This window comes from Malus domestica, chromosome 05, assembly GCF_042453785.1.
Source record: "Malus domestica chromosome 05, GDT2T_hap1".
Classification (NCBI taxonomy): domain Eukaryota; kingdom Viridiplantae; phylum Streptophyta; class Magnoliopsida; order Rosales; family Rosaceae; genus Malus; species Malus domestica.
The window spans coordinates 29614472-29629907 of NC_091665.1; the positions used below are offsets into that span (position 1 = coordinate 29614472).

The 15436-nt window shown below is 35.2% G+C and overlaps 2 protein-coding genes across 2 annotated transcripts; one reads left to right on the forward strand and one right to left on the reverse strand.

The window, feature by feature from the left end:
- Positions 1 to 238: 238 nt before the first annotated feature.
- Positions 239 to 2303, forward strand: LOC103435833 (cytochrome b5). Its single transcript, XM_008374251.4, has 3 exons — positions 239 to 587; positions 1459 to 1525; positions 1660 to 2303. The coding sequence occupies exons 1-3, from the start codon at positions 501 to 503 to the stop codon at positions 1914 to 1916; spliced, it is 411 nt and encodes a 136-aa protein (XP_008372473.3). The 5' UTR covers positions 239 to 500; the 3' UTR covers positions 1917 to 2303.
- A 2532-nt stretch (positions 2304 to 4835) lies between these two features.
- Positions 4836 to 8842, reverse strand: LOC103445402 (BTB/POZ domain-containing protein At5g48800). Its single transcript, XM_008384410.4, has 5 exons — positions 8592 to 8842; positions 8225 to 8291; positions 6950 to 8122; positions 6314 to 6844; positions 4836 to 5941 (listed from the first exon to the last, which is right to left on the reverse strand). Exons 1-4 carry the CDS (start codon positions 8684 to 8686, stop codon positions 6314 to 6316), a joined length of 1866 nt encoding a protein of 621 aa, XP_008382632.2. The 5' UTR covers positions 8687 to 8842; the 3' UTR covers positions 4836 to 5941.
- Positions 8843 to 15436: the final 6594 nt, after the last annotated feature.

A 15436-nucleotide genomic window follows, 5' to 3' on the forward strand; every position in this document is an offset into this window, starting at 1 on the left:
AAGATATGACCGTTGTACAAGTTGTAGAGTCGACTCACTAATGAAAACTTTACCTACGCAACCAAATATTAAGCATGAATGTGTGAACAAGATATTTACTACTCGAGCTACAAGCCTGCACAACCTTTTGATGTCCCTCAAGTTGATCAAAACACAAGACGGAGGAAAATAAAACTAACAAACAAGCTTTATTTTGTTCAGAAAAATAAATAAACAAATAAACAAACAAGCAAGCTTTACTACGTGGAATATGAACATTTTCCGCAAAGCGATTATGCAAAAAAATAAAAAAACCACCAAATATATAGGGAGTTTGTGGTTGGTGGACGACGAGGCCATCCCACCCTTTTACTTTCCCAACTCCCGCACAATCAAACCACCAACCCCACCTTTCCCTTCTTTCCCTTTCAAATCAAACTCTGTGAAATCTTCAAAATCTCTGCATTTACAGGTCTTAGAGGTGAAGAAGCAGACCGGCCTCTGACTCTCCTCCGACGACAATGGCTGGAGACAAAAAGGTTTATACTTTGGCTGAGGTCTCCACTCACAGTGATCGCAAGGACTGCTGGCTTGTCATCGATGGAAAGGTAATGTTCTTGCTTCTTCTGAGCTGCAGTTTTCAGTTAAATTTTGGGATTTGTGTGTGTGATTGAATTTGGGTTTTGCTCTGATTGGATCTAGGTGAAGTGTTTGTTGGTGGGTTTTGACTGGTATAGTTGAATATTGGTTCATATTCTGACTGCATGTTGGACTAAGATCAGGATGAAATGTGTTCGAGATTGCTATAAAAACAAGGAAAATTACAAGTTTATAGATTGGTACGAGTCAGATTGATAGACATTGGTTGAGATATAGATTTCAACTTATAGGAGCATGATTCAACTGCTGATGGATGTGCATTTCTTTTGTTTTTTTAGTGAATTTATCGCCTCGAAAGGCGATAGCTTGTGCTTATACTGCGCATTGGTTCTCTTAAAATGGGTGATACTTTGTGGAGAATAGCTAATTATTAAGATTTTAGTTGGGGGTGAAATGATTGATTAAGTCTAATGAAATTATTGCATGAAGGCACAGCAAATAAAAAATGGTGCAAATGTTGCAGATGGACTTTACAAAGCCAATTCCTAGCCGGCTAGCCCTCTTTGATTCCTCGTTGAAGTAGTATTAGTGTAGCTGATTTAACTTGGCATAGTTCAGGTTCCCTTCTTAGTAAGCGTAGATTATCTGTTCGGTCCACTGTGTTCACGTTCATTACCAACTGACGTGCCCTCAGTTCTATATTACAAAATTTGACTGTAATAATGCTTCCGTTTGTCAATTATTTGTATCTCAAGGAAAAATGTGTTGCTCTTTGTGTGTGTTCACTGCCAATCATTTGGGGAGGGAGTAGCAATTTGGAAGAAATTTGCTGTCAAGTGAAGGTAGATTATTTATATTGTGATAAACGTGTTGTTACAGGTGTATGATGTAACAAAATTCTTGGAGGACCATCCTGGTGGTGATGAGGTCTTATTGGCAGCCACAGGTACAACACAGTGACACTCTCAAACAAACAAAATTGTTTCCCTTTTCATATGCACACAACACAATATATAGGCCGAAACAGAAACCTATTGATTCGATGTGATTCGTGGTCCTAATATGATCTTTGGTTTGCAGGAAAAGACGCAAGTAATGATTTCGAAGATGTTGGTCACAGTTCCACTGCTAGAGCAATGATGGACGAATTTTACGTTGGAGACATTGATTCAGCATCCATCCCCGCGAAGAGGATGTACACTCCTCCCAAGCAGCCTCACTACAACCAGGACAAGACAACTGATTTCGTCATCAAACTCCTCCAGTTCATTGTTCCTCTGCTAATTTTGGGCTTAGCCTTTGGCGTTCGCTTCTACACCAAATCGTCAACGGCATAAACGTAGAAGCCGAAGGAGAAGTGAGAATGCTTTCGAATAAGTTTATGACAGGGTCGCAAAGACCCTTTGTTAGTTTTTGGGTTTGGAAATGTTGTTGATGAAGGGATGTTAGGAGGTAATGAGTTTATGCCTTCGCTTTCAAACTTCACTTGAATTATGAGTTGTGGTTGCTGATACATGTCGTGGGACTGATCAAGGCCCAATACACACAAAATTGTGACTGGTTGTTGGGGCTTGATTCAGGGGCCCACATAAGGGAAGAACAAGAAGCAAAACAAGACAACTTTGATTTAAGTAGAAGTAGTGGAATTATGCTTCTGGCATGTTTTGTTTCTTGTTTTTCCTTCAGGCTTTTGCTATCAAATAGTCATGACTTCTATTTTGTTTTTTCTTTATGCATATTAGTCATCTATTACGTTACTCTTTAAAGAGAAACATTTCAGACAAGTACTTAGAAAGATATTGAGCTAACTTTGCAAAAGAAATATCACAATTAAGAATCAATTAGATATATAAAAGGTGAATAGCCAATGAGCTCCTTCCCCCGATTAAACTATGTTTTAAGAGTTTTTTTATAATACTTAATTATCAGTTTTTCTTCTAACTTACAATTTTTTTCTTTGAAGTTTGGGTGATTGAGTGTTTATGACCAAAATCTTGGTTTGATATCTATCCATTTTTGGAAAGTTTCTATTTGGTTTAGGTAGGGCCAATTTTGGATAATCCGTTGATTAAATAAGTAGAAAAAAGCTAGAAAAAAAAAAAGAAAAAAAAAGGAAATAAGTAGCAAAAGCCAGAAGGCAAAACAAGACAAGTTTGATTTAACTGGAACTAGTGGAATAATGGAAGAGGAAACAATAAAAGAGTAGGATCAGTGTCAACGGGTGCCGATGATCTCGAGGCACCTCCATTGGATCATAATGTTGTTTGCCACACATTATTAAATTCGTCCAATCTTATGCTGCTCTTGAGGAGAAATTTTTCTTTGTTTCGTAAGACAATTGATATACTACATGTTATTATATAATGGTACACTACATATTATTATATAAGTAGTGAAAATTTTATTTTTTATGTAATTAATTTTTTTAGTACAAAACATTATTTATATAATGACACATGATGTATCAACTAGTGTTTCGGGGCACATGAAAAAATATCTTGCTCTTGAGGCTCTGCTTTGACTGCGCACCACTAGATATTTTGAGCACAATAATCCTCAAGTCCCCAACTGGTTATCTTTACTTGAAGTATGATAAAATATATTTTGGGTAAAGTACAAAAAATTACCTTAACTATTAGTATCACGACACTTTCATACCTCATCTTTTAAAATTGACAATGTCATACCTCATCTTTAGAATTTAGTCCAATGTTATACCTTCCGTTACTTGGCCGTTTACTTTTCAATTAAATGCTGACGTGGCTTGATCCAAAACCCATTTTTTATTAAAAAATTATTAAAAACTAAAAAAAATCATTTAATAATTTTTAAATATAAAAATAATAATGAAAAGTTTTAAAAAAAAAAAAATCCCAAGTTCGTCCCCTTCCCCAGTTCCCCCCTCTCTCTTCTCCCCCATCTTCATCTTCTTCCCTCTTCTTGTGACCTAGAAAAAAGAAGGTAAAAAAATAAAAAATAAATAAAAAAACCAAATTTGTCTTCCCCCCTCACCCACCCTCAGAAAGGGTTTTTTTTTTTATTTACTTTTTTTGTTATTTTAATATTTAAAAAATATTAAATTTTTTTTTTAGTTTTTAATAATTTTTTAATAAAAGGTGGGTCCCGGATCAAGCCACGTTAGCATTTAACTGAGAAATTCAAGCCAAGCTAACGGAAGGTATAACATTGGCACAAATTCGTAAGATGAGGTATGATATTGTCAATTTTAAAAGATGAGGTATGAAAGTGTCGTGACACCAATAGTTGAGGTAGTTTTTTGTACTTTACCCATATATTTTTGTATATAACTCATTTGTGAGTGTTTTTAAAATATCTGAAATCATTTTTGGTAAAAATATTTTTAGAACCAATTCTTAGTGAAAATGTAAGTAAATGAATATTTTTTTTTTTAAGAAGCGCATAACTAGTGTTTTTTGCCAAAGAGCACTGAAGCGCTTTTGAAACTAAAATTATTTTCTCTAAAAGCGCTTTCAGTTATTTTAAAGGCACTTCCAATGAGCTCTTAGTTATCTTCGTTGTTTTTGTTTGATATATTCAATTTAATAACTAAAAATAAAGAAAAGTATGTAACAAGTTAAAAAGAATGTAAAATTTACCTACTAACTCATCAATATCATATAATAAGCTTATGTTTATATTCAATCACTACCTATTCTTTTCAAAGACATGTAAGAGGGATTTGCAAATCACTATCTAGAATGATGCATTTACAAGTCCCTCTAGCGTGCCTTAGTAATGATCATGAAAAGCATTTTTAATCCCTTGTATCTGTCATTTTGTAATAAATTCCTTACTAACTTGACATCAATCCCCTGAGACTAGGAAATCCCCTAGTCAAACATAGCCTTCTAAGAAGAAATTTTGGAAGAATGGTTGTGTAAGAAGAATAAACTATTTAAAAATTGTAAAATTTTGTTAATTAAGAGTTTGATGGTAGGAAGAGATAATAATTTAGCATAAATTGAAGCTCCACTAACATTTGGTTTAATCTAAGGTTTCAGGCTCGACTAACACCTGTGTGACAATATACATTTGTGGTAAGTTTGATACTTGGTCGTAGGCGACTCCCTTCCAGTAACACAACTCTATTGTTTGCATCTGTTGGGATGCAAAAAGTTTGTACAATAAGTTGGTGCCTTTCCATACTAGTGTCTTTTGCACCACCATGTAGGCGGCCGTGTTATCACATTGCTCAACTATCGAGTCCTTTGAGACTCTGAGGAGCCAAAACAAAGTGTTAAGATTAAGGATAAGACACTTCACAAACACCAAACAAAGTTTGGTAAAACAAACAAAGAATCTACTCAAATGCGTACAGAATCTATGTGGACAAAGAAAAGTCACATTCCTCCAGCTAATTTTGGCATTCCCCTCCAAAGATTCCTCATAAGTTTCTCCACCAAAACTTCATCTGCTAGTGAGTTTATTACCATTATAAGAAGCAAACTTGAGCAGCCTGGTAGCTCCTCTTCCTCGACTTATTGTCCATTAACTCCTAGCTGCTTAGAAAAAAATACTTGATCAGATATTACCGGCGTTTGATTTGGCGATGGGAAGTGTAGTGAGGGAGGAAGGTGTGCTGAAATTGGTGCGTCCAGGGAGGCGTTTGGAGGTTCACAAGAAACCGGTAACAGCTGAAGAGGTGATGAGAAGGTACCCCCGGCACAGCATAACTAGGCCAGACATCTTTGAGTTCCCGTGGATTGTGGTTAAGCCTGAAGCAGTTTTGATTCCCGGGAAAGTGTTTTTTATAGTTCCTAACCGCACGATTTATCAGTTGCTTAAAGCCAGAGAGCACGGCAATCAGCCTCCTCCTTTGATTGAACAGAAGCAATCTGTTAAAGCTCGTGGCCACCATCAAGTACATGAACATAGTTCTCCTCCCAAGGAGTATGCTGATATGACACCGAAGCACCACGAGCAGAGGCGAAGGCTTAAGCTTCAGTTTTTTGCTTGTGCTACTGTAAGCCCTAGCCTGAGTGATGAAGATGCTGACTCTGACAGAAGACTCCAAACAGATATCAAAGTAGAGTTGTCATCCACAAACAAGAAAACCCGCGAAGAATCTAAGCAGAAACCTCCGATACATTCAAAAAATGAAACTAGACGTCGTAGAAAATATGATGATGGCAACAACGACATTACGGTCAAACTTGCTGATCTTAATATTAGGGAAAGCAAGCAAGTCCCCTTGCTGAAATCTTGTGTAAGAAAACCTGAAAGTGCTCGTAAGTCGCTTCGCCTTAAGGTAAAATTTACCTTGCCAAACAAGGAAGAGGAGCGACAAAGCGAGGCTACTGGGTCTCGGGTGCAATTCCAACGCTTCTCGAGTAGATTAGTCCTGCAAGGCATTTATTAAACCGTGTTTTTGTACGTTGATTACGCGCACCAATGTTTTGTTACCTTATTAGAGCAGCTATATAAGTTTATTTGTTTGTTCTACATATACAGCATAGAGTCTATATTATTTAATCTTAACCTGCTACATTTTGCAATTAAGTTGAAATTTAATTTAATGATTTAGAATTTAAACAAATGTAAAAACTGTACTCAACCAAAAGCATCACTTACAATCAAGATCTTTCCCCGCTATCGCTAACTCAAAGCACAAATCTTTTTTACAAGGAGGCCAAAAGACGCATACAAAAGTGAAAATTTCGTAAGGCTTGCACTTACTAACAAGACATAAAAAGTTCCTGACAATGTGAATTACCTAATCTGTGCTTGCACACGTTCTCTCGATCACTTTAGAATCAGTTCTATAAGAATGCCTTGACGGAGAAGTGGATGCCCTTGAAGAACTATTTGCAAAGAAGCTTAGCTTGCCAATCTTCTTGGAGAACGAACTCATAAATTTACGAGAGTTGGACCTTTGCATATCCCTCTTCATGCATACATGTTCTCTCTCAAGATCATTTAGTCTCATTCTTAACCGAGCTAGCTCAAGCTTTAGCTCACGGTTTTCTCTCCTCAATGATGCATAGTTGTCCCGTGGAGACATCGCAGCACTGAGCGCACCACTGCTGATCCGCCATGACTGGTGCATTGGCTTGGGTTCATCTTCGTTAGAGCAGCCCAAGGAATTTCTGAGCCTTATTTGCTCAAAATAAAGCACTTGTACTATTGACTGGAGAGGGAGGCGCTCGTTCTGTGCAGCGTGTGCACCGGCTTCTTGTGAGAGCTTTTGGAAATCAATCATTTTGCAGAGCCTCTTCTTGTCTGTATCGGTTAAACCTTGATGAGCCTGTCACAGAAAGAACGTATATACATCAATCAAAACTAATGAAAGAATGGTAATAGCAAAATCCTTAATCAAGACTAACGGCAAAGAATAATAAGAAAGACTTACTTTTAAGTAAATATCAATGGCTCGATATAGCCCATCATGAACTGTTCGTGCGTGTTCAGGTAAAGCATCAGCAATGACTATGAACTTAGCAAGCTTGAGGTTTGCATCAGGGGCTATTTCAGCAAGGTAATTGTCCACCAACTTTGAAACTTTAAACAAAGCGGTCTGGGAAGGCGAATGAGGACTATCAGATTCGAAAACAGACGCATCTTCCATATCTTCTTCGCTATCATCTTGCTGAGAAAAGTTAACTAAAATCCTATGCACTGTGTCCACATCGAATAAAGTGTCACCAGCGTGCTTGAAAGAAGGGATCAGAAGATCATCGAGAGTAGCAATATCCAACTGTGACCCAATTCTCCTCTCCAGATCAAGTCTGCAAGCAATTGTGCAATCAAGCATTACAGCGCTTCGCAAAAGCCCGAATAGGAAATTGATTGGAATAACAAGTTTCTCAACGGGCAGAAGGCTGACAATTGTCTCAACCACGAGTTTTTCATGCCCAGTTGAAGCTGAAATTCCGTCAACTTTTGTCTGGCCAGACATATTCCATAAGCTGGACTTTTTTGTCAACTCCTTCTGCGCATAGTTCACAAGAGATGCACCAATACTCTCAGGGCGGACTCCACGGCACTTCATGGCAGTTATGACTCTCTGGTACAAGTCAACTCGAAGAACCGAAAGATCTTCTATCCACCAGTCCCCATCAGATTTGGCTTGCCTGTTCATGTGAAGCCTCCCCGAGCTGCTATACTCTAAGCGCGAAAAGCTCGAAGCAATTTGCTCTACACAAGCCTTTGAGGCTATTGCATCTATGCAACGGCTAACTATTCTCAGCTCATCGGCCAGAGGGAGTAAACTCTCGCATTGTTGCAAAACCTCAACACACATTTCAAGGTTCTTGCAAACAACGCTTTCAAGGTATTCTTCGGCACGCGAACCAAGATTATCTTTTGAGTACTCTTCAGTCATTTCAAGGTAATCAGAAGCACAACACAGCTGAGAAACGTTTGAAGATGTGATCTCGAAGTTAATACCATAACAGAACTTTGCTGCCAACTCAAATGATTCTGCACCTCCCGGTAGATTAAGAAGCTCCACTCTTGAGATATCAGAATCCCTGTGTTCAGCAACCAACTTCCGGATTCTCCCACTTCTAGAGACCAGAGGGAACTGCATTCAGAAGCACCATAATATATCAAAATTCCATCAAGACAGTGACTTTAAAGAATAATTTTGAAGAATTGAAAGTAATAAAACAGCAAAGGTAGCTACCTTATGTAGTGAGAAAGCTCCTCCATTTACTTGTATTGTAATATCGCTTGGAACGTCCCGAAAAATCCTGCAAAAGATCAACAAGTAAACATTCATACAAGAAACCGTTGCAGATATTTGCACATGACACAAATCAATGAGGAAAGAAAAAAAAGTTTCTTTATAGAATACAATACAAGAGAACAATCAGAAACCATTCATCTTTTGTTTATCATGCATCAGCGCAACAAAGCACATAAATATATATATATCAAAACACCACTTATTTAATCACTAGGTAGTGTAGGCAACACTTACAAAATAAAATTAAAAGTACTCAAGTTGAAATACAAACATAAAAAATACATATGAAAATCAAGAAACAAACCACTCGTTGTATCGCTGCTGCCGCGAACTCTTAGCCACGGATAGTTGTGGTTGCTGCTGCTGCTGATGCTGATGCTTGTCACTGCCGCGGTCCATGGGGCGAGAAAATGGAACCCAAGAGAGGAACTTGGAATGTCAAGGCAAAGATGAAAAAATGGTAATGCTGGGGTTGAAAGAGTGAAGTAGAGAGACAGAGACAACAACCCAGTTGGAGATGTTGATGTTGGTGGTGACCTTGTTTGGCCATTTTTTTTTCTTTTTGTCAAACAGGTGGTGTGCAAAACACAGATTGCAACTGTCCAAAGCCATGGGCCTCTTTGGTGGGTCATGCTTTTCTGCCTTTAATTTTTTTTGGGAGGGTTTAGTAATCACACTCAAAATATTGCATAATCTCTTCCTGTTTTTGTTACTCTCTGCTGTGATGGGATTTAATTTAATTTTTTAAAAAGTTAAGGAGATGATGAGGAAGCACAGAAAGGAGGGGTTTGTTACTTTGTTCACATTGTAAAGTCAAAACCTCTCATTACCAACCGGCAAAAAAGCGGGAAATATAGAAAAAGTAGTTATTTTGGTTTGACAACTTCGACATGTTTTATTGTACTTTTTGTCGGCTGTAACACTCTGTAAAAGTGATAGACTCCGGGAGTGAAAAATATCCTGCCGAATATAAAGGGAGGTGAGATGGTGGTAAATTGGTGTAATTAATGGGATAACAACCGGGATGGATCTAGGATTCGAATACTGTGGGTTTGAGCGTTAAAAGTACAAGTTTTTTAACTAAAATAGAGTGCGAAGTGTACACAAATATTTCAGTTTAATTACTGAGGTATTTCGTCAAACACTTAGTAGGTTTATTGTCGTCAATCGAATCGTGTTACGTACATGTCAATAAATATCGACAGATGACGAAGTAATCTGATGAGTGCTGTCGAGAGAATATGTTGAGTACTCTTGACGCAGCTTGTCGAGTTCTACCAAGACATGCCTAGCAGACATTTTATCAAACACTTGTGGACACAAAAGATACTCATGCCAAACATTTGAATAGTCATCGAAAGATTTTCACATGTATATTCCCTGAACTCCAAGTGATCCTAATAAGATCTTGGTTTCAATGTACATTCACCACTTAATATGAACCCTCATACGTGCAAAAATTTAATACATGTGATTTGGAATGATCTTTAACACATTAAGGCATGAAAATGATCTTTAAATATTTTGCCACTGCCAACAAGGTATTAAATCGTGGGGTTTTTGCTAATTACCGAAAGGAAACCCAGACAATTTAGTGAATCATTTAACTAAGTTATAAGCATCATCTGCCTACTAAGTTATGAAATTACTTTAGCAAACCATTTAACTAAGTTAACATCTTGTAGCAATAAGGTAAGAAATGAGTCATGAACCAACTTATGTTTCATCCAAGAAATACCTTACATTGGCCCTATGGAACTATGAGACCATATAAGATAACTTAGAAATGGCAAGGAATATAGAAATCATTAGCATCAAAACAAACTTTGGTCTATTAAGGGAGGAACTTCCCTTCATGCGACCGAGAGTTTATGACAGTTGGTCAAGTCAAGATTTTATTAATTTTGCATTCAAATTTGAATCTTTTTTTTTTTTAATAGTGTAATTTAAAATAATAACGTAAAAAGAAAAGTAAGTCGGTCTATTTTTGGGAAAATTTTACACAATTCACGTGAGGAAGAGCAAACAAAGAAAAGGTCAAAAAGAAGAAAGAAAGGAACAATCAAATTTTGGATAGGGAGAGAGTGGCGTGACCACTTTTGATAATTCCATGATATTGATTTGTGATTATTACCCACCACCTCCATCTGCGGTGGGTCATATATGTTTAGGGTTTTCTAATGGAATGAGGATCCTTTCTAGATCTTATTTGTGAGGATCCTTTGATTATTTAATCGTGTCCGTTTATCGTACATCGTGCAGTCAATTTTTGTCAGATACTGTTTATATTCAATTTTAAATTAAAAAAATTTACAATAATTTTTACCACACGATATATGATGAACGAATACGATTAAAGGATCCCCGTATCTTCACAAAGAGGATCCGGAGAGGATCCTCATTCTTTCTAATGCAAGGCAAGCCACAAGTGGCTCCGACGACCACATATTATTACATTTGCTATTATTTGATCTTCCACTACCACTGAGAAGAACTTATATAATACAAATATACTATTACATTGACATTAAAGATATGTACAAATTTTTTTACATATCTTTATTTTTATTGACACAAAACACTACATAACAGACTAACAATGTCATGCCATGTAAGTTATCCTCCAATACAGCCACTAACATTCCTTTAATATGTGTAGAATGGAGATACAAACAAAAACTTATTTGGTTCAAGTCAAAATCATCAAACCATTCGTGATAATGGCATGTATTTTGTTGTATATATGAACGCATGTATGTATAAATGGCATGGAGAGCAGGATCCTAAAGTTAAGGATTGGTGGTCGCTTTTATGAGTGAATTCTAAGGTTTGAATATGCATGCTTTAAGTGAAGTCAAATTTTGTTCCCTTCTCATGATGTAAAACCAAAATCTTATATCTTATCAAATGACTACTTGAGTAGCTTTTTACCTACCTAAGTTAGGTTTCACCTTCCGCCGAATGATAGGGATTTTTTTTTCTTGACACCTTATAAGTAGTGTTCTAAAAATTTCTGTCTAGCACCGCTTAAGCCATGTTTAAGCGCTAGACAGCTGATCACCTCCACGATTAATATTTAGGCATTTAAAAATTAAAAAAGAGTTCTCGCCTAGCCTACCTAGACAATCGCCCAAGTCGCAACTCTCACTTAGACATAAAATAGATAACTTATATTTGTAAATTGTAAGAGACTTGTTGGATACTTAGATGAACACTCATTATATATTTGTTCTCCATGTTTTTAATATGTTCTAATACTTTGTAATCTATATGTTATTTTATTTTACAATTTATGTTTCATAATACAATTATGTAATTTCTTTAAGTATAAATAAAAACTTATTTATATGTTATATAATATATTTAATTAAAATTGAAAGAAAAAAGAATCGCCTAGGCTTCATCTAGATGTCTAGGCGTTAGGCCCATACCCATTGGCCGAGTAGTGCCTAGCGCTTTTTAGAACCTTACATATAAGTATCAGAATGTCAAAATATTGAACCCTAACGTTTTACCACATTACAACTTTTATTCTTATTTTAGATATCTGATAAGTTTTCGTGAATTTCGCTTAGTTGTCTTAGAATCTGCACACAAATTTTCACCATTCAAACAAGCGTAAGAGGTCATATATGTTAACGTTTTTTATCCTTCAATTTAGTTTATAAATGTTATTTTTCACAATTACATTATTGATTGAGATATATCGGCCATATGTAAAGGATGAAGAAAATTATTGAGGATTGAAGGCGTGCGTTGTCTTGTGGTAGTGGTGGTCTCAGAGAAAGTGAGTCCCCATCATTAGAGTACATTCGCACGCCAAGTGTTTCAAGCAATTACCAATTAGTGATGAGACACACACAATGTAACAAACTCTAATTAAAGGCATCCGATGCTACAGTTTACATGCTCAAACTATGCATGGCCTTATACTATACTAGCCTTCATACATTCGCTTACGCGGGTACAAAAGATATTTTTTGAATCACAGCATGTTACGCGAGACTACATATTTTTTTAATCACATTATTGCTAGCACATTGTGAGGCTAATTTCATCATCTCCCCCTTAGTGTAGGTAATATCGTTTGTTCAAAAAAAAAAAATCATTTGACAACTAATTGAATCACATTATTATGCGCGTGCGAAAGAACTTTTTGATAACCGGTACCATACCTCTTAAGATGTTTTGAACGTGTTTAACAATAAAGAAAATAATATTTAATAAACAACTGATTGAATCATATTATTGTTAGTCTATTGTGAGGTACTAATTAAAAATAAAAAAAATAAAAAACTGCACAAAAAAATTAATTATAAAAAACACTGTTTATATGATGAAAATACCCCTGCATTATTTGATGCATTATTTTGAGCTGCTTTTGAACTTTTTTGTTTGGGGGACATTTTTGTCCCATTATTTTTGGTGAAGCTTGTGACTCTAAATGAGGCTGCTAGCTTTATATAGTAGTATAGATTCATGGGATGTGATATCCACACACCTCTTTTTACTTCTCTCACATCTTTTTAATTTTCGGCCGTCGGATTGGATGAATTAAAGAAGATCAAATGACAGAAATTAACAAAGGGTGTGGGATAAATAAAAAAAGGTGTGTGGATAGCACACCCCTAGATTCATATGCTTACAAATTAACTTTACTTTTTTCAGTAGATACAATTGGGATATGAATCGTGACACTATAACCTCTAAATTATTGGTTTTTGTTTGATCATATATGTAACATAATTCAAATGTCACATTATCGTATCCGTACAAGATAATCATGAAAGGTATGGTTCCTAAGCTCTATCCATTTTTGTATGCTTCTATCTCTCAATTTTGAGGATCGCGTATTCGATCTAATTGTCTAATTCTGGTGGACATATTAAATAGATTTCAGCTTGAGCTTGAACACAAATTTTTTCAATTGATACGATTTTAAATCGAGATCAGTTTCGATTGAGAGGTCATACAAAAAAAAAAAAGGGCTAATGTTTTGGATGTTTTAAAGATCATAAACCCAAATTTTCAGATTTTTAGAACTTTAACTGCTTGAGAAAGATATGAGCACATTCTTAACTTATAAGTCATTGTAAGGTTTTGTCCCCTTTTTGATGTTGTACTTTGTTTTTTACATTCTGACATTATGCACTTTGTTAATAATCTACACAACAACCTTTGTGAGAAATGATCTTCGCAATTTCTTTTTCTTTCTCTATACTCCCTTATCTTTTTATAGCGTTAGGATTGAATAAATCAAAGAATAATAAGAACAAAACTTACATAAAAAATATAATAAAAAAAGTGTAGAAGAAGAAAACAGAAGTATAGATCATTTGGTGCATATGATGGCCGGTAGGACATTAGAATTACATAAATTATTTAAATAAAAATTGATTGAGTTACGAATATTAAATTAAATGTAATGGCTTAACCTCACAAACGAAACATTCAATTTTTTTTTTAAAACAACGATCTTATCTACACTAAGGAGAGGGGGTGACATTAATCTCACAATGAGCTATCAATAATGTAGTTCAAATTAGTCTTTGGTGATAATTGAATCTAAGACCTCTCATTAAGAGCATCTCCAGTGAGGAGCTCTATATGAGGCTGGAAAAATAGTGGATATAACCCATTTTAGAGCTCTGAGGAATCTTTGGGGCTCTATAAAAAAATCTCTCACAATGAAGAGCTATTTACTTTTGGGCTCTATATATATATTTATGTAGTAATTTGATTATGTGACAAATTTTGTTTTGTATTAACTTTTTCTTAAGTTGATTCTTGGACATGTTATCTCAAAAAGAATTTATGAACATTCCAACCTAAAAAAATGTAAATTCTGACAAAGTTAGAGTTCATCACTTATGAACCGTTGGATTAGGTTTTCTAATCTCAATTTTATTTGTTGGTTTGTTTCTCTGAAATCGAACAAGATAAGATTTCATCTCATAACTAAATTGTAATGCCCTTCTAATTTAGGTATGTTGTTTGTTTATGTTTTCGGTTTAGGTCTCTAAACTTCCAATGTCATTTTAATATGTAGAGCGTTTTTATTTGGAAATTAATAAAAGTAAGCCCTTTTAGACGCACAACATCTTATATCATTTTAAAGCTTAAGCATTAAACATACCAATAAAATGGATGATCTTTGGAACAAAATAATGTAAAGAAAAAGAATTAAAACAAAAGAATAAAAAGAGAATATGAGTGTATTTGCAATTGGGAGGAGAGTGAAAAAGTTTGGCTCATATGGTATCTACTTTTTTGGTGGGACCCACTGCTTTTTGGGCTAGATGTAGCCTAATTTTTTGCTACACATGGAATAAAGTTGATACCCCAAATGGTGGATCTAACTCCAGTTTTTGGTTCATTGGAGATGAAATTTCTCACTAGGGCTCCAAATGTAGTAGTTTTCATAGAGGATAAAGCCCACATTGGGGATGCTCTGACAAGTGAAAATAAATACCACTAGACTATAGTACTAAGTGACCCAACAAAATTTTTTCGTCTAGCAAGGAATTTATTTTATAGTCAAGTATTTATGCATTGAAAATTTGAACTCTTCTGATGTAATATGTAGTATACATGAACAAGATACTTTTCTCTTCCCACTTACATGGTTTATGCGTTAAAAAATTCAAATCATAAGGAGGCGGATAGGATTTTCAATTTAAAATCAAGGAAAATCGAAAACAAAAGTAGTCAGATAGGGTTTATGGATGAGTCGTGTTACTTACATTCAATGGTAATTAATGTAATTTGTTTTAAAATCATAGACACTTTAATTGCTGACATGGAAGACTGTTCTACTTACTAGACCCACCTATAACAATGTATTTCTAATGGATCTCGTTAAAAAAATGTCTAAGAAATTTTGTTCATCATCTGATATATCAAATTTAAACTATTATTCATTACATTATTACTTTTCATAATTGTAATAAGTATTTTTAAAACAAGAAATAATAATTAAAAATGATGAAAAACTTTACTAATCACTTCAAATAGATTTGAAATTGCTGTCAAATTTGACAGCAACCACATTTGCTGTCAATCCAGATCATGTCACATAGGAATTGACATTTAGGTTGGAAAACACTGATGTTATCTTTTTTTACTATTATTGCTGATGAAAACATTTTC